The 21,948-nt window shown below is 48.8% G+C and overlaps 1 protein-coding gene across 1 annotated transcript; it reads left to right on the forward strand.

Annotated features, from left to right (window-relative positions):
• Positions 1–144: 144 nt before the first annotated feature.
• On the forward strand, positions 145–21,419 carry PCP4L1 (Purkinje cell protein 4 like 1). The gene is made up of 3 exons (XM_077887306.1): positions 145–313; positions 19,655–19,709; positions 20,325–21,419. Exons 1-3 carry the CDS (start codon positions 305–307, stop codon positions 20,465–20,467), a joined length of 207 nt encoding a protein of 68 aa, XP_077743432.1. The 5' UTR covers positions 145–304; the 3' UTR covers positions 20,468–21,419.
• The last annotated feature ends 529 nt before the right edge of the window (positions 21,420–21,948 follow it).

Genomic DNA, 21,948 nt, shown 5'->3' on the forward strand with positions numbered 1-21,948 from the left:
GGGGGCGGGTGCGGCGCCCACTATAAAAGGCGGGCCCGGCGGAGGCGCGCGGAGCGGCTCCCCAGGACGGGGTCGGGCGGGGGCGGGGCGGGGGCGCGGGGCGGGAGCTGCTGGCCCGGAGCGCGGCTGCCGGCTGCGGGCTGCGGGGCGGGAGCGGCGGCTCCCCGCACCAGGCTCGGCTGCGCTCGTCGGCCGGGGCGCGCGCCTCGGAGCCCGGCCCCCGCGGCCGTCGCCCGCGCAGCCCCGAGGGCCCCTCGCCTCCCCTGCACGTGCGGCGCCCAGCGCGCCCCGTCCGGCCGCCGCGATGAGCGAGGTGAGGCGCGCTGCCCGGGGGGCCCCCACCCCGCTCCGGGCGAGCCCGCGGCCCGGGGCCGGGGAGCGGGGAGGGCGCGGGGACCTCGGGGGGCGCCCCGGTGCCTCGCTGGAAGCTCCCGCCGGGCGCGCTGGGAAGCCCCTGGAGCCCCGAGGCTGGGAGCCCCGCACTGTGCAGGGCGCTGCGGGGCGCGGGGGCGCTGCGGTGTCAGTGAGGGGCGCCTCCCCGGGATGCCCCCTGCGTCTGTCCTAGCGGCCGAGGTCGCTCGGGCTCCCCTTCACTCCCCGAACTTCAGGGGGAGCTAGCTCCTGCCCGCCGCCCGTGTGCTCCCTCTCCGAGGGCTGTGTTGCACCCGCCCTCCTTAGGTGGCATCCAGCCCTACCCCCCCCCACTCTTCCCCTTTTAGGGAGGGTGCATCCCACCCTCCACCATGCGGGGGACCGTGTCTGATTTTCAGAAGCCCGTGTCGTGGGGGCACTTCCACTCCCGGAGAGAGGTCCCCTTCTCTCCTGCCTCTCTCTGCAGTGCTCGTCACATCCCAGGTCTTTCTGTCAGGCTTCCCGGTGTCGCTCTGAGCCAGAGCCAGTCCATTAAGTGGGATGTGCTCTTTTCCCAGAACACCATCCAAAGAGGTAGGGGTCAAAGCAGAGACTGGGAAAGACCTCTTCCATTGTTTGCATGGGTTCGTGGGATCCAGAAACCGGGACCTTCCTTCCCAGGTGAAGCCAGTATGGACGGTGGCATCACAGGCTTGCTCCATGCAATTCCTTTCCTGGTGCGCAGGATCTTGTGATAAATCCAACTTCCCAGCTATGCCAGGTCCCAGCCCTACTACTTACTAGCGGCGTGGCCTTAGGCAGATTACTAGACCTTTCTCTGCTTCAGTGTTTAATCTATAAAATTGGGGTAATACGAATTGTTCCAATTAAATGAGATAATATATGCAAAGTACTTAGGACAGTGGTGCAGAGGAGGTACTCAATTTGCATTAGCTATTGTTATTATGTCCCAGTTTCTTCTTTTCTGTTTTGGAATATTACAGAAAACGAGCACATGAATTCTGAAGAATACCAGGCTAGTGGGGGGACAGGACCCTGGAACCCAGGTCTCAGTTTAGATCTTTATCTTTAGTAGGAGCTCTACTGGCTCGAACCAAAACTTGTCGTCCAGGGAGCCAATTAGCACCGACTGCTATGTTGTCTTGGTTGCCATGTCCACTGAGTTTATCCTGGAAAATCCAGCTAGTCTGGGGGGTGCAGATGAACTAAAGTGGTTTCTAGTCCCTCAGCTAGTTGTGGCTCTGACCATGGCAACGTTTCAGAAAGAAAAGGGAAAAAATTGTTTTTTGGTCAATATTCTTTCGTCTTGCTTCTAACGTGAGCAGCCCTAATAGGAGAAGAGAGGCTTTCACTGAGGGCTGAAGTTCAAGGCCCGGTCTCGTGTTTCTAAATCTGAAAGTTGCAATTCAAGCCATCCCCTGGGAGTTCATGTGAGCTGAAGGCTGTGCCATCATGAAGATGGGTGGTTGGCCAGTGCTTTTCGGGGGAAGTGCACAGACACGCTCCGTAAATATTCCAGCATTTACGGTGGTCTTTGGTGGAGTGACAAAGCGGTTTCTGTGATAAGGAAAACAGTTTGATGTTTGAGGGGAAAATCAAGTCTTGACTTCATTGCTGAGCTTGGCTAGCCTCACTCAGGAGCTCGGTAGAATGGTGACAATAGGCTCCTCGGATGGGGACTAGTTGTCAGTGTGTGAGGGCTGCCCAGCCTCCCAAGCTGTCAGAGTCACCTGGTTCTAACTGGCAATTTAGCAGTCAAAGCTGCCCTCTAATATGGAGCTGAGCCTGGCTTCAGGGAGGAGTATTTATAAAATCCAGAAGCAGCCACCTGGGTGTACACAGAGACTAGCTCTTTCTGAAGCAGATCCCCAGAGGGTTTCTGCTTCCCTGGAGGCCAAGACCTAGCCTGTTTTCTTCCTCTTGAAAGAGCTGCGATAAAAAACGGAAATATTGTCCGGGGCTCTGGAGCTCTGGGGAGACTTCAAACTGCCTCATTCCTCTCGGTGCATCCCCAAGGGTCTCCTTGCTCAGGCGGAAGTGCCTAGCCCAGGAAAGCCCTGTGCACCCTGAATCTTAAATAAGTTTCACCTCCCCCACCTGCTTATTTTCTGGTTTCAGAGGAACCGCATGAAATGAGAGGTTTGGGGATCTCGGTAAGAGATTCCCCAATCAACCAAAGAACAAAAGCTGGAGAGCGGTCTTCAGACCTCGGGCAACCGAAGAGTAGGGGTTCTGGTGAGGCTGCTGGGGGGATCTCCAGCTCCACTTTGCCTTCGTGGCTATTTGCTGTCACTCAGTACTGCAGCAGAGCGTTCGTGCCCCTGAAGATGTGCATGTGGATTCATGCGCAGAGGAGCTGCAGGGACTCATCATCCCCAGCTTGTCGTATTCACAGCTGCAGGCAGGACTTGATTGCTGTGAATCACAGCTTGTCTCTTAGAGTTTTGTTAACTTTTTGCTAGTTTCAGTGAAGGATGGGAATGGGAGATGCATTCACTCCCAGAGGGCTCCTGTCTGTAATCCCTTGTCACACGGTGTAGCTGGCTACTTAACAGCACACTTGCAAGTTCTCCTGTGATCTTGTTGCATTTCCCCACTTTGAGCAGCCCCAGCAGACCCCTGGGTCTGGCAGTCATTCTGTTGAAATGGAGGTCATGGAGGCACCTGGGTGCCTCAGTGGGTGAATGTCTTCCTTTGGCTCAGACCATGATCCTGGGGTCCTGGGATCGAGTCCCACATCGGGCTCCCTGCAGGGAGCCTGCTTCTCCCTCTGTCCCCGCCTTCTCTCTGTCTCTCATGAATAAATAAATAAAATCTAAAAAAAAAAAAAAAGAAAAAAAAAGAAATGGGGGTCATGAATGACTGGGGGTTGTCCTCGTGGTGTCCGTCTTGTGTTTTGGCTGGCAGAGGCTGGAGCAAGGAACAGATCAGTGAGAAATGTCACCAGGAGAGAGCTTAGAACCGATACCCCCTCCTTCGTCATTCTGCTTGCTGTCCTCTTAGGTAATAGGAATGGGATATCACATTTGGTGGATCACATTCTCTTTCCCGGGCGTATCTGTCAGAATCTGTGACCTTCCCCACAATGGAAGCTTGGTCAAGGTGATATCATCCCGTGGTCTTCTGTGAGCCAGTTTTTAGGAAACCTGGTAGCGACTTGGAGGAAATCCAAGTTTCTCTCTCTCTTTGATATATTATTATTATTATGGTTCTCCTGGACACATAAAATAGGATGCCTTCCACCTCTGGAAATAGTCTGTCTTCCAAAGTAAGGGAACCAGAACCTGGTTCTAGAACTTGCTTGTCCCTTTCTTAGTCACCCATCCAGGTTGTTGCCTCCAGCTGCTCGAGCAGGAGCCTCTCACTGGTAAACGTGGATGACTTGTCTCCTAACTGGGAATATGGACGACTCTTTTTCCTAAGCTGCAGCTGTGATCTCTTACCTCTTAGAATGTCAAGTCTCTATAGGGGCAGGCTCCAGTAATGTGGCTGGAGTCCAAATATGCAAACATGATGCATTTTTCACATCTGTCTGTGGAGGATCTTGACTGATGAGCGTGATAGAGACAGGGTTGAAAGAGCCGGTCAGTAATTGTCTTCTCAAGGTACTAGTTCTATGAATGCCTTTCTCTGTGTTCTGTTCTTCTGTAGTTCCAAATTGTCTTTCATGAGTCTGTTTTTTTTTTTTTCTTTCATGAGGCTATTTTATCATGGAAAAAAAATGAACTCAGTTTGCAAAAATCCTTCAAGATAGAAATACAGGTATGTCTTTCACCAAGAGAATCTCAAATAATACATCCAAACGTTTTAGTGATATGATTTTAGATTTGGTAAGAAACCCTAAAGCTCGTGTGATCCCATCTCCTCGTCTTACAGATAAGGAAACTAAGGCCCAAACCTTATGAAAGTTCACACAATGCTAGAACCAAGACTAGGGGCACAGACTTCACATAGCGAAAGGATTCCGCAGAGTCCTTTAATGGGAGTGTAGAATGCTTTAATTCACAGGCAACTGTTAAGGGACAGATCACAGATACTTTCTACAGGAAATGGAAGCAGTGTCATTTAGTAAATGCTGAAGGGGGGAACGTGGAGAGAGAGAAGAGATCAACATGACGGGTGCCTGGGTGGCTCAGTGGTTGAGCATCTGGCTTTGGCCCAGGTCGTGATCCTGGGGTCCTGGGATCGAGTCCCACATTGGGCTCCCCACAGGGAGCCTGCTTCTCCCTCTGCCTCTCTCTCTGTGTCTCTCTTGAATAAATAAATAAAATCTTAAAAAAAAAAAAAAGGAGAGATCAACATGAGAGAATTTTTAACAACAGCAGACATTTTGGTACAATATTAAGCAGGGCCAGTATTCCCCTTCCTGACGCAAGATGCCTACTGACCTTGAAAGTGGATGCAGTGAATGTGCTGGGGGGGCGGTGTATGGGAAGCCTGGAGGCCCCTTTTTTGGTCCTTAGTTGTTTTTTTTTTTTTTAAGATTTTTATTTATTTATTCATGAGAGACAGAGAGAGAGAGAGAGAGAGAGAGAGGCAGAGAGAGGCAGAGACACAGGCAGAGGGAGAAGCAGGCTCCATGCAGGGAGCCTGAGGTGGTACTCGATCCTGGGTCTCCAGGATTACGCCCTGGGCTGCAGGCAGCGCTAAACTGCTGCACCACCGGGGCTGCCCAAGTCCTTCGTTTCTGATGTCCATCATCGATCCTATTAACTGCAGAGCATCAGGGATTGGAAGGAGTGGTTTCCTTTCTGAAAAGAAAGAAATGAGAGCAATTCTCTTAACTCTAAAGTATTTGACTGGGAGGACCCAGGGCAGGAAAAGTGAAATCGGTGTCCCTGCTAACCAAACAAGCGCCGAACATTTAGCCCTTCATTTGGCCACTTGGCTTCCAAGAGTCCACAAGGGCTTTGGGAGGAAAACTCTAAGAAGGGGGAGACATGAGGATGTATTAGACCTGCCCAGTAAGTGATGGGAGCCTACTGGGACCCCAGGATCCTATGTGCACGGTTTTCTAAATCCGTACTCCAGACCGGCTGCTCAAAATGCCTTGACTTGGCCCAGAATGGTTTTACCTGCAAGAGTAAGCCAAGTGAGAAGCAGATCCCAAACCGCTTTTTCTAAGAGATCTGCATCCCTGCAGGTGCCTGTAAACAAGTGCCTCAAAACCTGGACCTTGTCCCGCTCTCCTCCCGGAGGTCTGATGATTGCTTCATTCCAGGCTGACTCCTGAAGGCATGCCCACCTAGGAGTCCCAGCTCCCCCTCCACCCCCACCCCCCCAGGAAAAAGAGGTGCCATTTACCCCTCCATCGTCCTTGGTGCTGCCTTCCTCCCACACAAAGTCCTCCAGCTGAGTGTTTGCTTTGTAGGCTGTGGGGGGATTAATACGTTTATTTTGGGACATTAACGCCATGGGTGGGATGCACATTGAAGATTATAGTAATAAATGATGCTTTGGCACTACTCGCTCTCCCCCACCCCCTGCCCTCAGTATGGGGTAGAAGGCGCAGCTCCAAGCTGTGTGCAGAGCACCACAAATAACCACTCATTAAACTGTGGCGGCCCATGCTGGGGGGGCTGGGGGGACGCCCGGGCTGTTGACTCACCACATACCATGGGCTGGCATGGCCGAGTCGGACGCCGGTGGGGGGTTACTGCTATTCCAGGCAACTGGGCTGGGGTGGCTGGGGAGACGGGGGCTCGGGGGCTCGGACTGCTTTAGGTTCTATTCCTGTCTTGGGAGGCATCTGAGTTATAAGTATTTGGGTTCTAGTCCTTATTTTAGGAGAAGAATGTGTGTATATAGAGCCGAAGGAAGAATTCCTAGTTCTCCTTCTGTTATTATCTGGAGGGTGACCTTGAACGAGTCTTTCCGAGGCTGTTCGAGGACTGCAGCTGGTTGCCGCGCTGGAGGAATTGAACCGGCTCCAGCAGAGCTGCAAACGGCCGGCTGGGGTCCCTCTGGGGCAACGGGGCGCCCCTGGGGCCCCTCCCAACCCTTCAGCAGCCACCTTCATTTAGCATCGGGGAAGAAGGGTCCCCGGGGACCCTCCTTGTCACCACTTGGAAGCGATGCACTCACACCTGTCCCCCTCACTTTCTGCGCCTCTTAAGTGAGCGGGGAGCTTATACAAGCAAGGAAGGGGTTTTGGGGGGGTCCTATTTAGGACTTTGAGGATTCAGGCCCTTTCTAGGTTTCCTGGTCTGGACTGCAGGGCGGGATTCTGAGGACCTGTGCATATTCACGGGAACCAAGTGAGTCCAGCAGTACTAGAATGTGTATGTGATGTGTTTTCATTTGCAAAGCATCCAAGCTGGATCATGCAAATCGAGGTATGATGAGGTGCTCCTTTGTTCCTTCCGTTGCTGCTATTAACAATCTGTGATACCTCTTTTAAGAGCCCGGTGGGAAGAGGAGAAGAGGAGTTTAGAGAAATCTGGGTAGTTTACCTTCCCCAAGGTTAGTTCTAAGTTGCTGCTGGGAGCAGAGCCGGTGACACTCTCTTGCCTATTCTGGTGACACTGGTTGCTGTGGCAACACCATTAAAGATGAAAAAGACAAAGAAAGGAGAAACACAGCCCAAGAAGGAGGCAGGGGGAGTCAGGCCTAACGTGAGAAGGTACCTATTCCCCCGTGGTGGTGGCAGGGAAACAGCACTTAAGTTACCCTGGCTTGACTGTTCTCAGGTGCTTTGCCAAGACAATACCTACAAACCCTCCTCCTGAGGCAATGGATGGATTTGTACAAACATCTATTTTTTTTAAGATTTTATTTATTTCTTTATTTGAGAGAAAGAACACACAAGCAGGGGGAGCAGCAGAGGGAGAGGGAGAAGCTGAGCAGGGAACCCCACTCGGGGCTCAATCCCAGGACCCCGGGATCATGACCTGAGCCAAAGGTGGATGCCCAACTGATAGAGCGACCCAGGTGCCCCCTGCACAACCATCTTTATGCTTAAAAAAAAAAAAAGTGTGTCATGTCTTGGGTTCTTTGAAATGAAGTGTGAACCTTTATGGAGGTGCTGTTCAGGACACCCCTCCTGCACACCTGGGAGTGGCTCCGGGAGGCTTCAGGGCTCCAGACCCAGGCAGCTGCTGGACAAAATGTGGTTTCCATCCAACAGACTGTTGTTGGGCCCTTTACCAGAGCCATTGTCAGCATTTCTGGGAACAAACATAAGGATGATGGAGACTTTGATTTCTAGCTTTGGTTTACAGTAAAAAGAGATCAGTTATGAAGCGCCTACGGTCTACAAGGGTCCTTAGAGCAATCCCCGCATCATCTTCCTCCTTCAGTTCTCCTTAATGAAGATGAACTCGGTGACTACTTTGATTCCAGGACTTTAACCATACGAATCTCCAGTGACTGGACCTAGTCTTTTTTTTTTTTTTTTTTTTTTTTGATTTATTTTTTTTTTAAAGATTTTATTTATTTATTCATGAGAGACACACACACACACAGAGAGAGGCAGAGACACAAGCAGAGGGAGAAGCAGGCTCCCTGCAAGGAGCCCAATGTGGGACTCGATCCCTGGTCTCCAGGATCACTCTCTGGGCTACAGACGGCCCCAAACCACTACGCCACCAGGGCTGCCCTTTTTATTGATTTTAGATAAGAGTTGAAGAAGGAGAAGGAAAAAGAGTCTCAGGCTGACCCGGTGCTGAGCATGGAGCCCAACGTAGGGCCAATCTTATGACGCTGAGATCATGACCTGAGCTGAAACCAAGAATTGGACACTAAACTGACTGTACCACCACCTGGGTGCTCCTTGACCTATTCTTCTATATAACCCAGCGTTATATTGCTTCAAAATAATAACTATTTGATACATGCTAGGCATTTTACATACATTTCCTCCAGTTCTTTTCACTCTCCAAAATAGGTATTATATCTTTTCTGAAGATGAGAGACCTGAGCACAGCCAGGCTGTGATTTACCCAATGCCACACAGCTAGGAATGGCAGGGCCGGGATTTGAAGATAGTGCAGATCCAGGATATGAAACTAGATCTGTCTAGCTCTACCTAATATGCCATAATGCTCCTTCCAGGAATTTGAGGCTTAATAAAATTTGAATTCACATGAATATTGAGTACCCACTCTGCGCAAGACATAGGTTGCTATTACCATGATACACAAATAAATGGTTAACTATGGACTTTGCTTTCAAGGGAATGGCAATCTGGTGAGTGGGAAGGGCGGGGAAGAGAAGGCAAATACACAGTAGTGCTTTTTTTTTTTTTTTTTTTAAGATTTTACTTCTTTATTTGGGACAGAGAAAGAGAGAGCACAAGTGCGGAGAAGGGTTAGAGGGAGAGGGAGAAACAGGCTCCCCGCTGAGCAGGGAGCCTGATGCAGGGCTCGAACCCAGGGATCCCAGGGATCCTGGGATCATGACCTGAGCCAGAGGCAGATGCTTCACCAACTGAGCCACCCGGTGCCCCTATACAGTAGCTCTTATACAGATAATAGGAAATACACTTCTAGAGAATTTCTCCTTCATCCTCAGCTCCTTTTTAGGCACATATGGAACTTGAGGAAAAGCAGTGACCTGGCTTCTAATATTTTTCACAATCTCTGAACCAGTTACGTCGAGGCCCTCAGCAATCTGAATACAACTTTGATTTCAGAAACCTAGATGAGGTGGCAAGTAGAACAGACTGGGAACTCCTTTCATTCGTTCCACAAGTATTGAGTGTGTATCATGTGGGAAAGCCTTGTGTTAGACCCCGGGGTACAGTAGCGAATAAGATAGATACAGCCCCTCCCCACATACAAACTTGCACAGAAATGGAAGAGAATACATTCGGGGGGCACCTGAATGAGAAATCTCAGTGCTATTAAAACATAATGAAGGCCCTAGCCGAGTCTGGGGAGCTGAGAAGAGCTTCCTGGGAGAAGGAGCCCTTGAGGGGAGCTCTGAAAATAAGCAGGAATTAACTAAATAAAAGGGAAACAGGGATAAGAGAACAGCTGCCAAGGTCCTGAGGTGGGAAGGGACCAGGTATGTTCCAGACATGAGGTTTCTGAAGTAACCAGAGGCTGCATAACATAGAGCCCTTTCAACCACTTCAAGGGTTTTATTTGTCGTAAGGGCATCGGTACCCCCTCGGGCTGTTGCAGTGGTCCACATAGGAAACAACTGTGTTAGGTCCTAGCAGTGGGGAGAAGTGAATGGAGTCAGAGATATGTGGGAGACAAAGTTAACAGGAGTTAATACTGAACTGGATATGCAATGTGAAGGGAGGGCGATATCAAGACTGACTGCCAAGTGTCTGGCTTGTACAAGTGGGTGAGATAGAGAATATTTGCAGAAGAAGAAGAAGGTTGGGTAAGTAAGATTATGATTCCAATTTGAGACACAAGGGGTGGGGGTGAAGGCAGAGACAGGCAGAGGGAGAAGGAGACTCCACGCAGGGAGCCCGATGTGGGACTCAATCCTGGGTCTCCAGGATCACGCCCTGGGCTGAAGTTGGCACTAAACCGCTGAGCCACCCGGGCTGCCCTTTTATTTATTTTTTTTTAAGGATTTGATTGATTGATTGATTGATTGATTGGAGAGCAAGAAAGAGCATGCAAATGGGTGGGGGGTGCATGGGAAAGGGACAAGGAGACTCAACCTGGGGCTTCATCCCACAACCCTGAGATCATGACCAGAGCCGAAATCAAAAGCCAGTCGCTTAACCAACTGAGCCACTCAGGTGCCCCTAGAGTTTAAGGTTTCTGTAAAACAGGCAGTAGAGGTGTTTTAAAAAGTATTTGAGGGGATCCCTGGGTGGCTCAGTGGTTTAGCACCTGCCTTCGGCCCAGGGCGTGATCCTGGAGACCTGGGATCGAGTCCCATGTCGGGTTCCCTGCATGGAGCCTGCTTCTCCCTCTGCCTGTGTCTTTGCCTCTCTCTCTGTGTCTCTCATGAATAAATAAATAAAATCTTAAAAACAAAAACAAAGAGCAGTTCTTAAAAAAAAAAAAAAAAAAAAAAGCAGTTCTTGTTAAAAGTAGAGCTACCCTGTGATCCAGCAATTGTACTATGAGGTATTTACCTCCCCCCAGAGGATACAAAATTACAGATTCAAAGGGGTACAGGCACACTGATGTCTATAGCAGTATCACCTACAATAGCCGAACTATGGAAAGAGTCCAAAAGTCCATCAACCGATAAATAAAGAAGGTGTGAGATTTATTTATTTATTTAAGATTTTATTTATTCATGAGAGACACAGAGAGAGAGAGAAGCAGAGACATAGGCAGAGGGAGAAGCAGGCTCCATTCAGGGAACCTCATGCGGGACTTGATCCCAGGACCCCAGGATCACGCCCTGAGCCGAAGGCATGCACCAAAAAACTGACCCACCGAGGCGTCCCAAGATATATATTATGATGGAATATTACTCAGCCATCAGAAATAATGAAATCTTGAAAATTTTCAATATTACTCAGCCAACAGAAAGAGTGAAATCTTGAAAATTTGCAACGACATGGATAGCACTAGAGTGTGTCATGCTGAGTGAAATAAGTCATTCTGAGAAAGACAAATACTATTGATTTCATTCCTATGTGGAATATAAGAAACAAAACAGATGAATATGTGGGAAGGAGGAAAAAAGGAAGCAAACCTAAGAGACTCTTAATGATAAAAAACAGAGTTGATGGGGGAAGGTGGGTGGGTGATGGGCTAGATGGGTGATGGATATTAAGGAGGGCACTTGTGAGGAGCACTGGGTGTTGTATGTAAGTGATGAATTGCTAATTCTACTCCTGAAACCAATATTACACTATATGCTAACTAACTAGAATTTAAATACAAATTTGAAAAACAAAACAAAAAAACAAAGAGTTCTTAATTTTGAGAAAGTCTAATTTATATATATTTTTTCTTTTACGGATTCTACCTTTGGTATATCTAAGAAATCTTTGCCTACCCCAGGGTTGCAAAGATTTTTATTTTTCTATGTTTTCTTCTAGAAGTGTTATAGTTTTAAGTTTTGTGTGCATTTGGAGTTAATTTTTGTATGAAGTACAAGGTTTTATTTTTTTTATTTTATTTTTTATTTTATTTTTATTTTAATTTTTTTTAGATCGAGGTTTTTTTGGCGGTTTTTGTTTTGTTTTTTGAGCAGTATTTTTGCATATGGCTATTCATATTTGTTAAAAAGATCCCCCTAAAAAAAGATCCCCCTAACCTTTAGATATTGGGGTTCCTCAAGGCATGGTCCTAGACTTGCTTCTTTTCCCTCTTTTCCTTCTAATTAAAGAAGGAATTCAGATAAAGAAGCCACCCCCTACCCCCCGCTTCTTTAAAGAGAGGGAGAAGTTCTCTATATAAGAGAGTGAGAACAGTTATAAGGACTCCGGAGAAGGCGAGAGGGGAATGGGATCTAAAGCTCTGGGGGAAAAAAATAAAAATAAAAATAAAATAAATAAAAATAAAATAAATAAAGCCTGGGGGGATGAGAATTCACCGGAATGCTGATGAATGCCCTGGGAGGAGGTACCCTACAGGGAAAGGAGGCAGTTGCCAGATCAGATCCCTCTCTGCAGCCTCAAAGCCTGAAGACAGGAGAGCCTTAAGCTACCAGGCCTGGCCTTTCCTTTTCTGCCTTCCCCGTGGGAAGGCAAAGTCCACAACTTTGAGCTGCAGAGGAAATGAGGATCCTCACGGGGAACCAACAGCTCCCCGTGAGATGATGGGAATGGAACTTTGGAGAACGTCAGGCCCCAAGGTGGGGAGAAAAGGAATACAGGAAGGTAGGCAAGGCAACAAAGTGGGGCCCTCTGGGGGAAGGCGAGAGTTGATGGGCCTCACAGTTGCTAATTAGTGTTTGGTGTGGGGCGCCTGGGGGGCTCAGCGGTTGAGCAGCGGCTGCCTTTGGCTTGGGTCTTGATTCCCCGGTCCCAAGATAGAGTCCCGCATTGGGCTCTCCGCATGGAGCTTGCTTGTCTCTGCCTCTCTGTCTCTGTCTCTCAGGAATAAATGAATAAAACCTTAAAAAAAAAATAAGAGAGAGAAGTGATTGAGTCATTGAGTACTGTGTGCGGGGTGAGGCTGCAGTGAACCAAGCTCCCCAGCTCACTAGAAATGTGAATTAACAGACTTGAACTTAAGTGAGGAAGTTATTTGAAATGGAAACCAATGGGATGGCCCTAAAAAGATCCCCCTAACTTTTAGATATTGGGGTTCCTCAAGGCATGGTCCTAGAGGAACCTGAAGGTCTAGCTAGCATCTGGCCCTGGGAGTGAAGAACGTAGCCTCGGGTTATATCTGTGCCCCAGGGGTCAGGAGGCCCACTGAAGATGAAAGCCAAAATCAGGGCGGTCAGCTCAACTGGAAGAGTAGGATTGAGTCAGTAGGCATGGCCTGGGGTCAGATTCTTTATTTTATTTTATTTATTTTATTTTATTTTATTTTATTTTATTATTTTATTTTATTTTAATTTTTTTAAAAATTTATTCATGAGAGACCCAGAGGCAGAGACACAGGCAGAGGAGAAGCAGGCTCCCTGCGGGGAGCCCGATGTGGGACTCGATCCCAGGATTTGAGCCCAAGACAGACACTCAACCACTGAGCCACCAGGTGCCCCGGAGTCAGACTGTCTTGACTCAAACTCTGGCTTTGCTACTTCTTAGCTGTATGACCGCAGGCAAGTTCATGAACCTCTCTTAGCTCAGCGTCCTTACCCGTGAAATGAAAACACTATCAACGGCCGTCTCGTAGGCCTGTTATAATGACGCAGCCTGCCGGTGTTTGTAGAGTGTAGAAAGGTGACTGGCACATAGCAGGGATTGCACGTGCGATTATTAATAAGGCCAGGTGAGGTGGCGTGCTGCAGTCCGGGATTTCTGCTGGCTCTCCTGCCAGGTCCTATGAGGAAGAGGACAGGCCTGCTGGTCCATTTCACGGTTGTTACTACAGGTCAGAAGAGCTCAGTGGTGAAAGATGTAGAAGAGCACCCGAGAGTTAGTGACCCATACCTGGCCAGGTACGAGGCAGAGAGGCAGAGAAGTGCTCCCTAGTCCCTGTTCCTGTGGGTTAGCACCGTTCCGGGGAGGCGCTCTCCCGGGGCAGCCCTCGTGCCTCGGTTTACCCACAGTGCAGTCAGTCTGACTGCTCTCGGGTGATGTACCCAGAGGACTCCGAGTCACCTAAAACTGCTGGGTTTCTGGAAAACAGGGTTGGGGCAGAGACCAGGCGCCAGCAGAGGGCTGAGCACTACCAAGAGTGTGCGAGCCAACAACCTGTGGCCTAGCTGCCTCCCCCACCTCAGCAAACCACCAAAAATGAAACCTAGCCATCCCGTGTTCCAAGTGGCTATTTTGAGACCTGGCTGCGGAGGGCGGAGGGAGGAGGGGCTGAGGGTAGAGACTCAGCATACTCCTTTTCAGTGGAAGGTACCAGGGAGATCTCAAGGGGCATCGTGAGCAATAGGGGTTTCCTCCGCCCTATAGCACCCTTTTCTGGTCTCCCCGACACCCTCTCATAAATTGAAGCCAAATGGAGCTGGGAGCCCCTGGAGGACCTGACAGCATCTGAGCCATGGCCCCATTCCAGGGTCAGTCATCTCAGGAGAGACCCAGGAAGGGGGACAGCTGGCAGGGCGGAGGGAAAGCAGTGGCCTGAGTGGTTCTGTCCTGACACATATTCCAGCTTGGAAGGTGCTCGAGATGAGCTGGTCCAAGAAGCAAAGTAGAGGAAGAGACCGCCATCAGAGGGGAGATATTTAGACTTGGGTCCAAATTTTCCGGCAAAGGGGAGGGCCTGGGGTGAGAGAAAAGAATCGGTGGATTAAGGGAACAGGCTTAGCCTCAGACAGAGGGATAACAGTTAAAGCAAGGATCAGAGTCAGGGATTTGCCAGCAATAGAGGAAATAGGATCTGAAGTCAGAGATCATGGGACTATAGAATTTGCCTCTTGACCCATGACCCTCTTGTCTGGCCGTGGTTAGCCCATTACCCATCCATGCCCTGCTTTTGCTGTGTGGACAAACCTCTTGCGATGACAGTGTACCAGAGCGGGACGTGTCATGCAGGTGACTGCTGGGCTGTGGTATTGATCGTGTGCAAGATAAATAAATAATGACTCTGACCACAGCAAGATCACAGGGGAAGAAAGCAATGACTGGCCGGCTCCCGGGAATTGCAGGAACAACCTTTCTTGTCATGGACCCTTTCTTTTGGTCAAATGGAGACTCGCAGGAATTCTGAAGAGTTTCAGGAACATTTTTGTAAATGTTCTTCCAGATTTTTAAATAAACATTTAGATAGATAGGTAAGCAGTGTATATCTTTTACAAAATTGGACCCTCTCAATTTGCAACCTACTTTAAAAATACTTGTTAATAATTTTTGTTTTACTTTAAATTATTATTTTCTTTCTTGCCCCTAACTTAAAAAATATTGATTTATTTATTCATGAGAAACACACACAGAGAGAGAGGCAGAGACACAGGCAGAGGGAGAAGCAGGCTTCCTGTGGGGAACCCGATGCAGGACTCGATCCCAGGACCCCAGGATCATGCCCTGAGCCAAAGGCAAACACTTAACTGAATGAACCACCCAGACGCCCCAGCACAGTGATTCTTTAAAAAGATGTCAAACCATTTCTCCAAAGACGACATCCAGATGGCCAACAGACACATGAAAAAATGCTCCACATTACTCAGCATCAGGGAAGTACAAATCAAAACCACATTAAGGTACCGCCTCACCCTGGTCAGAATGCCTAAAATTAACAAGTCAGGAAATGGTGATGTTGGTGAGGATGCAGAGAAAGGGGAACCCTCTCACGCTGCTGGTGGGGATGCAAGCTGGTGCAGCCGCTCTGGAAACCAATGTGGAGGTTCCTCAAAAAGTTGAAAATAGAGCTGCCCTACGACCCAGCAATTGCACTACTAGGGATTTACCCCAAAGGTACAAATGTAGTGACCTGAAGGGGCACCTGCACGTACCCCAGTGCTCATAGCAACAATGTCCACAGTAGCTAAGCTATGGAAAGAGTCCAGATCTCCATTGACAGATGAATGGATAAAAAAGATGTGGTGTATATATACAATAGACTACTACTCAGCCATCAAAAAAAAAAAATCTTACTGTTTGCAACCACATGGATGAAACTAGAGGGTATTATGCTGAGCAAAATAAGTCAGAGAAAAACAATTGTCATATGATCTCACTCATGTGGAATTTAAGAAACAAAACAGAGGATCATAGGGGAAGGGAGGAGAAATAAAATAAGATGAAATGAGATAGAGGGAGACAAACCATAAGAGACTTTTTTTTTTAAGATTTTATTTATTTATTCATGACCGTTAGAGAGAGATTGAGAGAGGCAGAGACACAGGCAGAGGGAGAAGCAGGCTCCATGCAGGGAGCCTGATGTGGGATCGATCCCAGGACCCCAGGATCATACCCCGGGCTGAAGACGGCACCAAACCACTGGGCCATCGGGGTTGCCCCCATAAGAGACTCTTAATCATAGGAAACAAACTGAGAGTCGCTGGAGGGGAGGTGGCAGGGGGAGGGAGTCACTGGGTGATGGGCATGGAGGAGGGCACGCGATGGGATGAGCACTGAGTGTTATACAAGACTGATGATGAATCGCTGACCTCTACCTCTGAAACTAGTAATACCCTATATGTCAATTACTTGAATTTAAATTTAAAGAAATAAAATAAGATAAAAACCATGTTTTCCTCTGCCCCAAACTTTGTAATGCCTTTATGTCAACTCAGAGGAAAGCCCAAAGCCTTTGCTCTGGTCCAGACATATTCCTATTCTGGTCACCCAGCCAGCTTCATTTCTCCTACTCTCTCCCTGACTCACTCAGCTCCAGCCATGCTGGTTGTCTGAGCCTTCCTTGAACATCACCAGGCACAAAACCTGCCTCAGGAACTTTCCACCTCATGTTTCATCTGCCTAGAAAGCTCCTCTCCCACACACTCACATGGCTTGCTTTTATATGTCACTCAAACCTCTGCTCAAATGTCACTCATCAGAGAGGCCTTCCTAGACTACGCTGTTTTATTTTCCTTCTTGGAACATGTCACTAACTGGCATAATTATTTAATGAGTTCAGGAACTTTATTTTGCTCACTGCTGTATCCCAGTGTCTAGAATAACACTTGACATGTGTGAAGCACGGATGTATTGGTTGAATAAATGAATCTTGTGTTTCCTCTATACTCTATTAGTGCACAGAACCAAACCCAAGTAAGTGGTTGATCAGTGTTTATCAAAATACGGCATAAATGGCACCACCTACGTAACATAAACTGGATTCCCTCTGCTTCTTAAAGCAGGGCCCTTGTATCTGGCAGTCATTCAACAAAGGTTTGCATCAGTAAAAGGACGGATAATGCTGTATACTCCACTCCAATGTCTATTCTAAGGATGAGATGATAAAACCCTCATGAGAGCACTCAATTCCTGTGTTTTGGCAAAGAGTAAGGAGTCAGATGGTGAAATGAGTAAACAGACTCCAAGGGTACCTAGGAGCCCACGGGTGGGACTCTGTCTCAAGATGAATTGTACCTTGAGATGGGAACGTCCAGATGTGAAGCAGCTCTATTGATACCGTTCTGAGGAAGGGGAATTACTATTATTTTAAATTTAACTTTCCATCTGGACGGAGAGGCTAGAAAAAAGCACACATATCAGTTGACTAATCTAATTTCAAATTCACCGCGTTGGCCTTATGAGGGCCCCAGGGCCTCCCAGCAATGCTATTACCATTCCTTAGTGCATTTGCTTTCCTACTTTTCTTCGATGAGTATTTTGTACCTTCTTTCCCCCTTCCTTCCTCCAATACCTCTCCCCCCCTCCTCTTGGATGATGACCTTGTTACCTATTTTACTTCAAAGACAGAAGCAATGAGAAGGGACCTTGTGAATGTCCCCATGGGCCAGCCTCTGGGCCCATCAGCACTGCCTTCCCTCCAGTTACAGTGGGTGACCTGTTCGTAGCTCTTGATCAGGGCCCCCCTCTACTTAGGCACTAGATCTCATCCCCTTTCTCCTTCTCCAGCAATGATCCTCTTTCTATCCTACAGTTTGTCTTTACTGAATCATTTTTTTTCTTTCTTTCTTTTTTAAGATTTTATTTATTTGTTCGAGAGGGAGAGAGAGAGAGCAGGAGTACTAGTAGGGGGAGGGCCAGAGGCAGAGGGAGAAGCAGATTCCCCACTGAGCAGGGAGCCCGATGCAGGGCTCAATCCCAGGACCCCAAGATCATGACCTGAGCCAACAGCAGATGGTTACCCGACTGAGCCACTCACGTGCCCCTCTACTGAATGATTTTCATAAAAACACAAACACTCTGTAATCTCTGCCATCTTAAATCAGATCTCGTGACCCGTATCCCCCCTCAAACCACACACCCCCATCCCCATTTTTCCTGGAACTCCTTCTGCATTTGCCGCTTCAGTCTCTCTCCATTTCCCTCAAGAACCCACTCTAACCAGACTTTTTCCTCCTTCCTCCACTGTGACTTCTCTTGTCAAGGCCACCAATGATTTCTTCATAGCAAAACCCAGTCATGGATCCCCAGTCTTTTTTAAGTTTATTTTTATTTATTTTTTAAGGTTTTGTTTATTTATTAGAGAGAGAGAGAGAGAGAGAGGCAGACACAGGCAGAGGGAGAAGCAGGCCCCATGCAGGGAGCCCGAGGTGGGACTCGATCCAGGGACTCCAGGGGCAGGCCCTGAGCCGAAGGCGGCGCTAAACTGCTGAGCCACCTGGGCTGCCCAATCCCCGGTCTTCGTCTGACTTGGCCTACCTGCAGAATTAAACATAATTAATCACTCTTTCCTGCTTGAAATAGTTTCTTCAAATGTCTTCTGAATTCCTGTCATCTCTTGGCTTTTCTCCTACCTGACTTCTGTTTTCCTTACTGATTTTTCCTCATTTCTGCAGCCTCTAATCACTGGAATGCCCCAGGATATGACCCTTTTCTCTTTATCTGATGGCGATCTCACAGTCTGATGGCTTTAAATATCATCCATATGTTAATAACGGCCTAATTTCTATCTCTAAGCCAGATCTTGCTCCGTAACTCCTCCTGGATATCCAGCAGCTTTTCCTCTTGAGTGATTAATAGGCCTCTCACACTTGTGCAAAAACAAGCTCCTGATCCTTTTCCTAAAACCTGCTCCCAGGATCCCTGGGTGGCGCAGATGTTTAGCGCCTGCCTTTGGCCCAGGCCATGATCCTGGAGACCTGGGATTGAATCCCATGTCGGGCTCCTGGTGCATGGAGCCTGCTTCTCCCTCTGCCTCTCTCTCTCTCTGATGTGACTATCATAAAAAATTAAAAGAAAAAAGCTTTATATATTTAAAAAAAAAAAAAACCTGCTCCTCCTGCCGTCTTCTCTATTTGGGGAAATGACAATTCTATTTGTTTATTATATTTTTCCAGTTCTTCAGGCCGAACGTTTTGGAGTCATCCTTGACCCCTTCCTCCAAATGGCACTTATCCCATCAACCAGTCCCTTTGGTCATGGCTTGAAAATACTTGGGATCGAACCACTTCTCACCACTTCCAGTGCCTCCGTGCCCACCCAAGCAACCATTATCTCCTGCCGAGTTGTCTGCAATAACCTCCTAGTTTTCTTGCTTCCTCCCTCATGCCCCCTTTGTGCAAATTGAAGGTCTCCAGTGCTTTCTCATCTCATTTGTAAAAGTCAAACTCCTTAAGTAGGCTTCCAAGGCCGTACATAATCTGCCCACCCCAATTATCTCTGATCTCCATCCTCCCCCCAACCCCTTCCTGCCTCTCTACACTGGGCTGCATTGGTCTCTTGCTGTTCCTCAAACAGGCTCAGCTCACTTCCGCCCACGGCTGTTGGAAGCTCCTGCCTGGACTTAGTCAACCCTTCCTCCCTTATCTCTTTTAGCTTTTGGCTCAAATGCCACTTTGCTGACCACTCTGTGTAAAACTGTGTTTCTCCATTCCCACCCCAGCACTCACTACCCCCTTCCCTGTCTTTTCTCTGTAACACATCACAACCTAACCTGGTATTTTGTTTCTCTCTCTGTGTACTGGAGTGTAAAGTCCGCGAGGTCAGGGGTTTTGTCTGTTTTGTCCTCTACAATGTCCCCAGCACCATTACATGCTTGTTGAATGAATTTTGATGACTTTTCTCCCTCTCTCTGATCTTAAGACCCGCTTCTTCAAAAGACTAAGGAATGTACTTGGTAGTAGGAGGACTTGAAAGTATTGATGATGAGCCCAAGGGGATGGCGCCATAATATTTCTGTGACTATCTAATACTCTGATTTTTCTCTCCTAGCTTAACACCAAAACATCCCCAGCAACCAACCAGGCACCTGGCCCAGAGGAAAAGGGTGAGTGGGGTCCAGCCAGGCAGTATATAGAGCTGGTGAAGCCAGGGACATGAAGGCAGGTAGGGCTGTAAGTCCGGGAGCTCCTGGAGTCAGGTATAATTGGGACAGGAATGTGGGCTAGGGAAACAAGGCCTGAGAACTACTACATCCATAGGATTTCTTCCACTTTTTCCTAAGAGGTAAATCTACCAGTATATATACTCTCTGATTTTTGGAAACTGGCTCTGGAGTGCTTGGAAATAGGCAGTGTGGTAGGAAGAAGCCTATCAGACAGTCCAGCCACTGTCTGAATCAGAAATTGAGGGAAAGCTGGGGAAAGTGAGTGCATATGCTCTGGGACTCTGAATTGTAAGACTGAGGAATAAGTGGCGATAGAAGACATTTGTCGTCTTGGTCTAAGAGCAGCAAAGCTCCTAAGTAACTAGAGCTAGTTCTCAGCTCGGGTGCCCTGAGTCAGGCTCCCAGGGAGGGTAATCAGGTGCTCTCAGTCCCGGCAAAATTGGAGACTCTCCCAGAGCCGAGCAGGAGGCCGACCTTAACCACTGTATTTGGGGCCTGGAGAAAGGGGTGGGGGCAGCAGGTTTACTCGTTAATGAATCTCTCAACTACCTGCAGGGAAAGCTGGCAGTGCCAAGAAGGCTGAGGAGGAGGAAGAGATTGACATTGATCTGACGGCGCCGGAAACTGAGAAGGCCGCCCTTGCTATTCAGGGCAAGTTCCGAAGATTCCAGAAAAGAAAAAAGGATCCTAGCTCCTGAACAAGCAGCCTTGCCCTTCACCCTCTCCCTTCTCTCCCCTTCTCTGCAGTTCTGACTCCTATGTACCTTGTCTCTTTGTCCCTCTCACCTCTCGTTGAGGCACAGTCAACCCTTATGTATTATTTTCTCTGGTCCCCCCTCAATCCATTGCAACAGTGGAGGCACAAGGAATGTAAGGAAAGATGAAGAAATCAGTTGGCAGCCACTTGCCTAAGGGAGGACCAGTTTCTCCTTGGGATAAGCCTCCTTGATCAGTCCCTATGCCCGGCCTGTGAAGTTGAAGAGCAAGAGGCTCTGGGGCCAGAGAGGGAGGGACCCCTGGCAGTGTGGGAGGGAGGGGGAAGCCTTCAGAGAAGGGTGCCCGAGGTGGGCCTCGGCCCTGTCCTGCCCGTTACAACATTCACACTTCAGGTAACATGTGTTTGCTCTTCACACCCTCTTGCACCACCACACCCGCCTTCCCTCCTCCGTGGGGGCCGGAGCTTCCATCTCCTCTAGGCAGACCCAGATCGAGCACCTTCCACGTTAGTGCATGCTGAGTAGACGAACTCCAAGGCAGGGATCCTGGGCCCGGTGGAGGCCAGAAAAAGCGTCCTTCATCATCTGGACCAGGACCATAAGGGGCAGAAGCAGAAGAGGCTCAGAGGGCTGCAGGCAGGGAGATGGGACTCGAGGGGATGTGGGGAGGGAGGAAAGGTGACGGAGGGGAGCTTTCCGGAGACACAGCTACTGCCGGTGGAAGGGACTAGACAACGGATTTCTGCTAACCTGCCTACCTCTAACCACCCAGATCTAGCCATCCCTCGAGGCCACGCCAACTGAGTGACCCCTGTAGTTTCCCCCTCACCGTGGAGTCGGAGCAGAAGTGGACTAGCCACTCTGTGTGATTTTAGCATGTTTAATACCGATTAAAAACAAAACAAAACCCTCCAGTGGGGCTGTTTAACCTCTACTTCTGTTTTTTCTTGGGAGGAATGCGCAAGTAAGCCTGAGCTGGCCTCAGGGAGGGTGGGAGACTGACTGCATGGACCACGCTGCCTGAACAACTTCTAGGCTGCAGCCGCCCTGCCTCCCTCCCGCCGACCTTGCCCTCACCTTGATCTGCCGCCCACAGGCCTCTGCTGCTGTCACCGCCCCCGGTACACCTGCAGGGATGCGATGATGCTCGATGATGATGCTCATGATGCTCGCTGAAAGCACATTTGGGATACATCCCTTGGGAAACAGACCCAGGCTTCCCTGCTCCCTCCCCCCAGGTGACCTGTCCCTCCTGCTCTGTCTTCCTCCCACATTCCCTCTCCTTCCCACTGCTTCTCTAACTTAGGGGAAGGAGAAGAGGACTCTGGGTCAGTAGAGAGAAACCACGGGTCGTACTGAAGATTCTAAACAGTGAATCAAATAAAACGACGGCATTCACGGGAGCTTGCAGTGCTGAGAAGAAGTGGTCTCTACAGGGTAACCAGAGGTTGAAGACTTGGAGA

This window comes from Canis aureus, chromosome 38, assembly GCF_053574225.1.
Source record: "Canis aureus isolate CA01 chromosome 38, VMU_Caureus_v.1.0, whole genome shotgun sequence".
Taxonomy (NCBI): domain Eukaryota; kingdom Metazoa; phylum Chordata; class Mammalia; order Carnivora; family Canidae; genus Canis; species Canis aureus.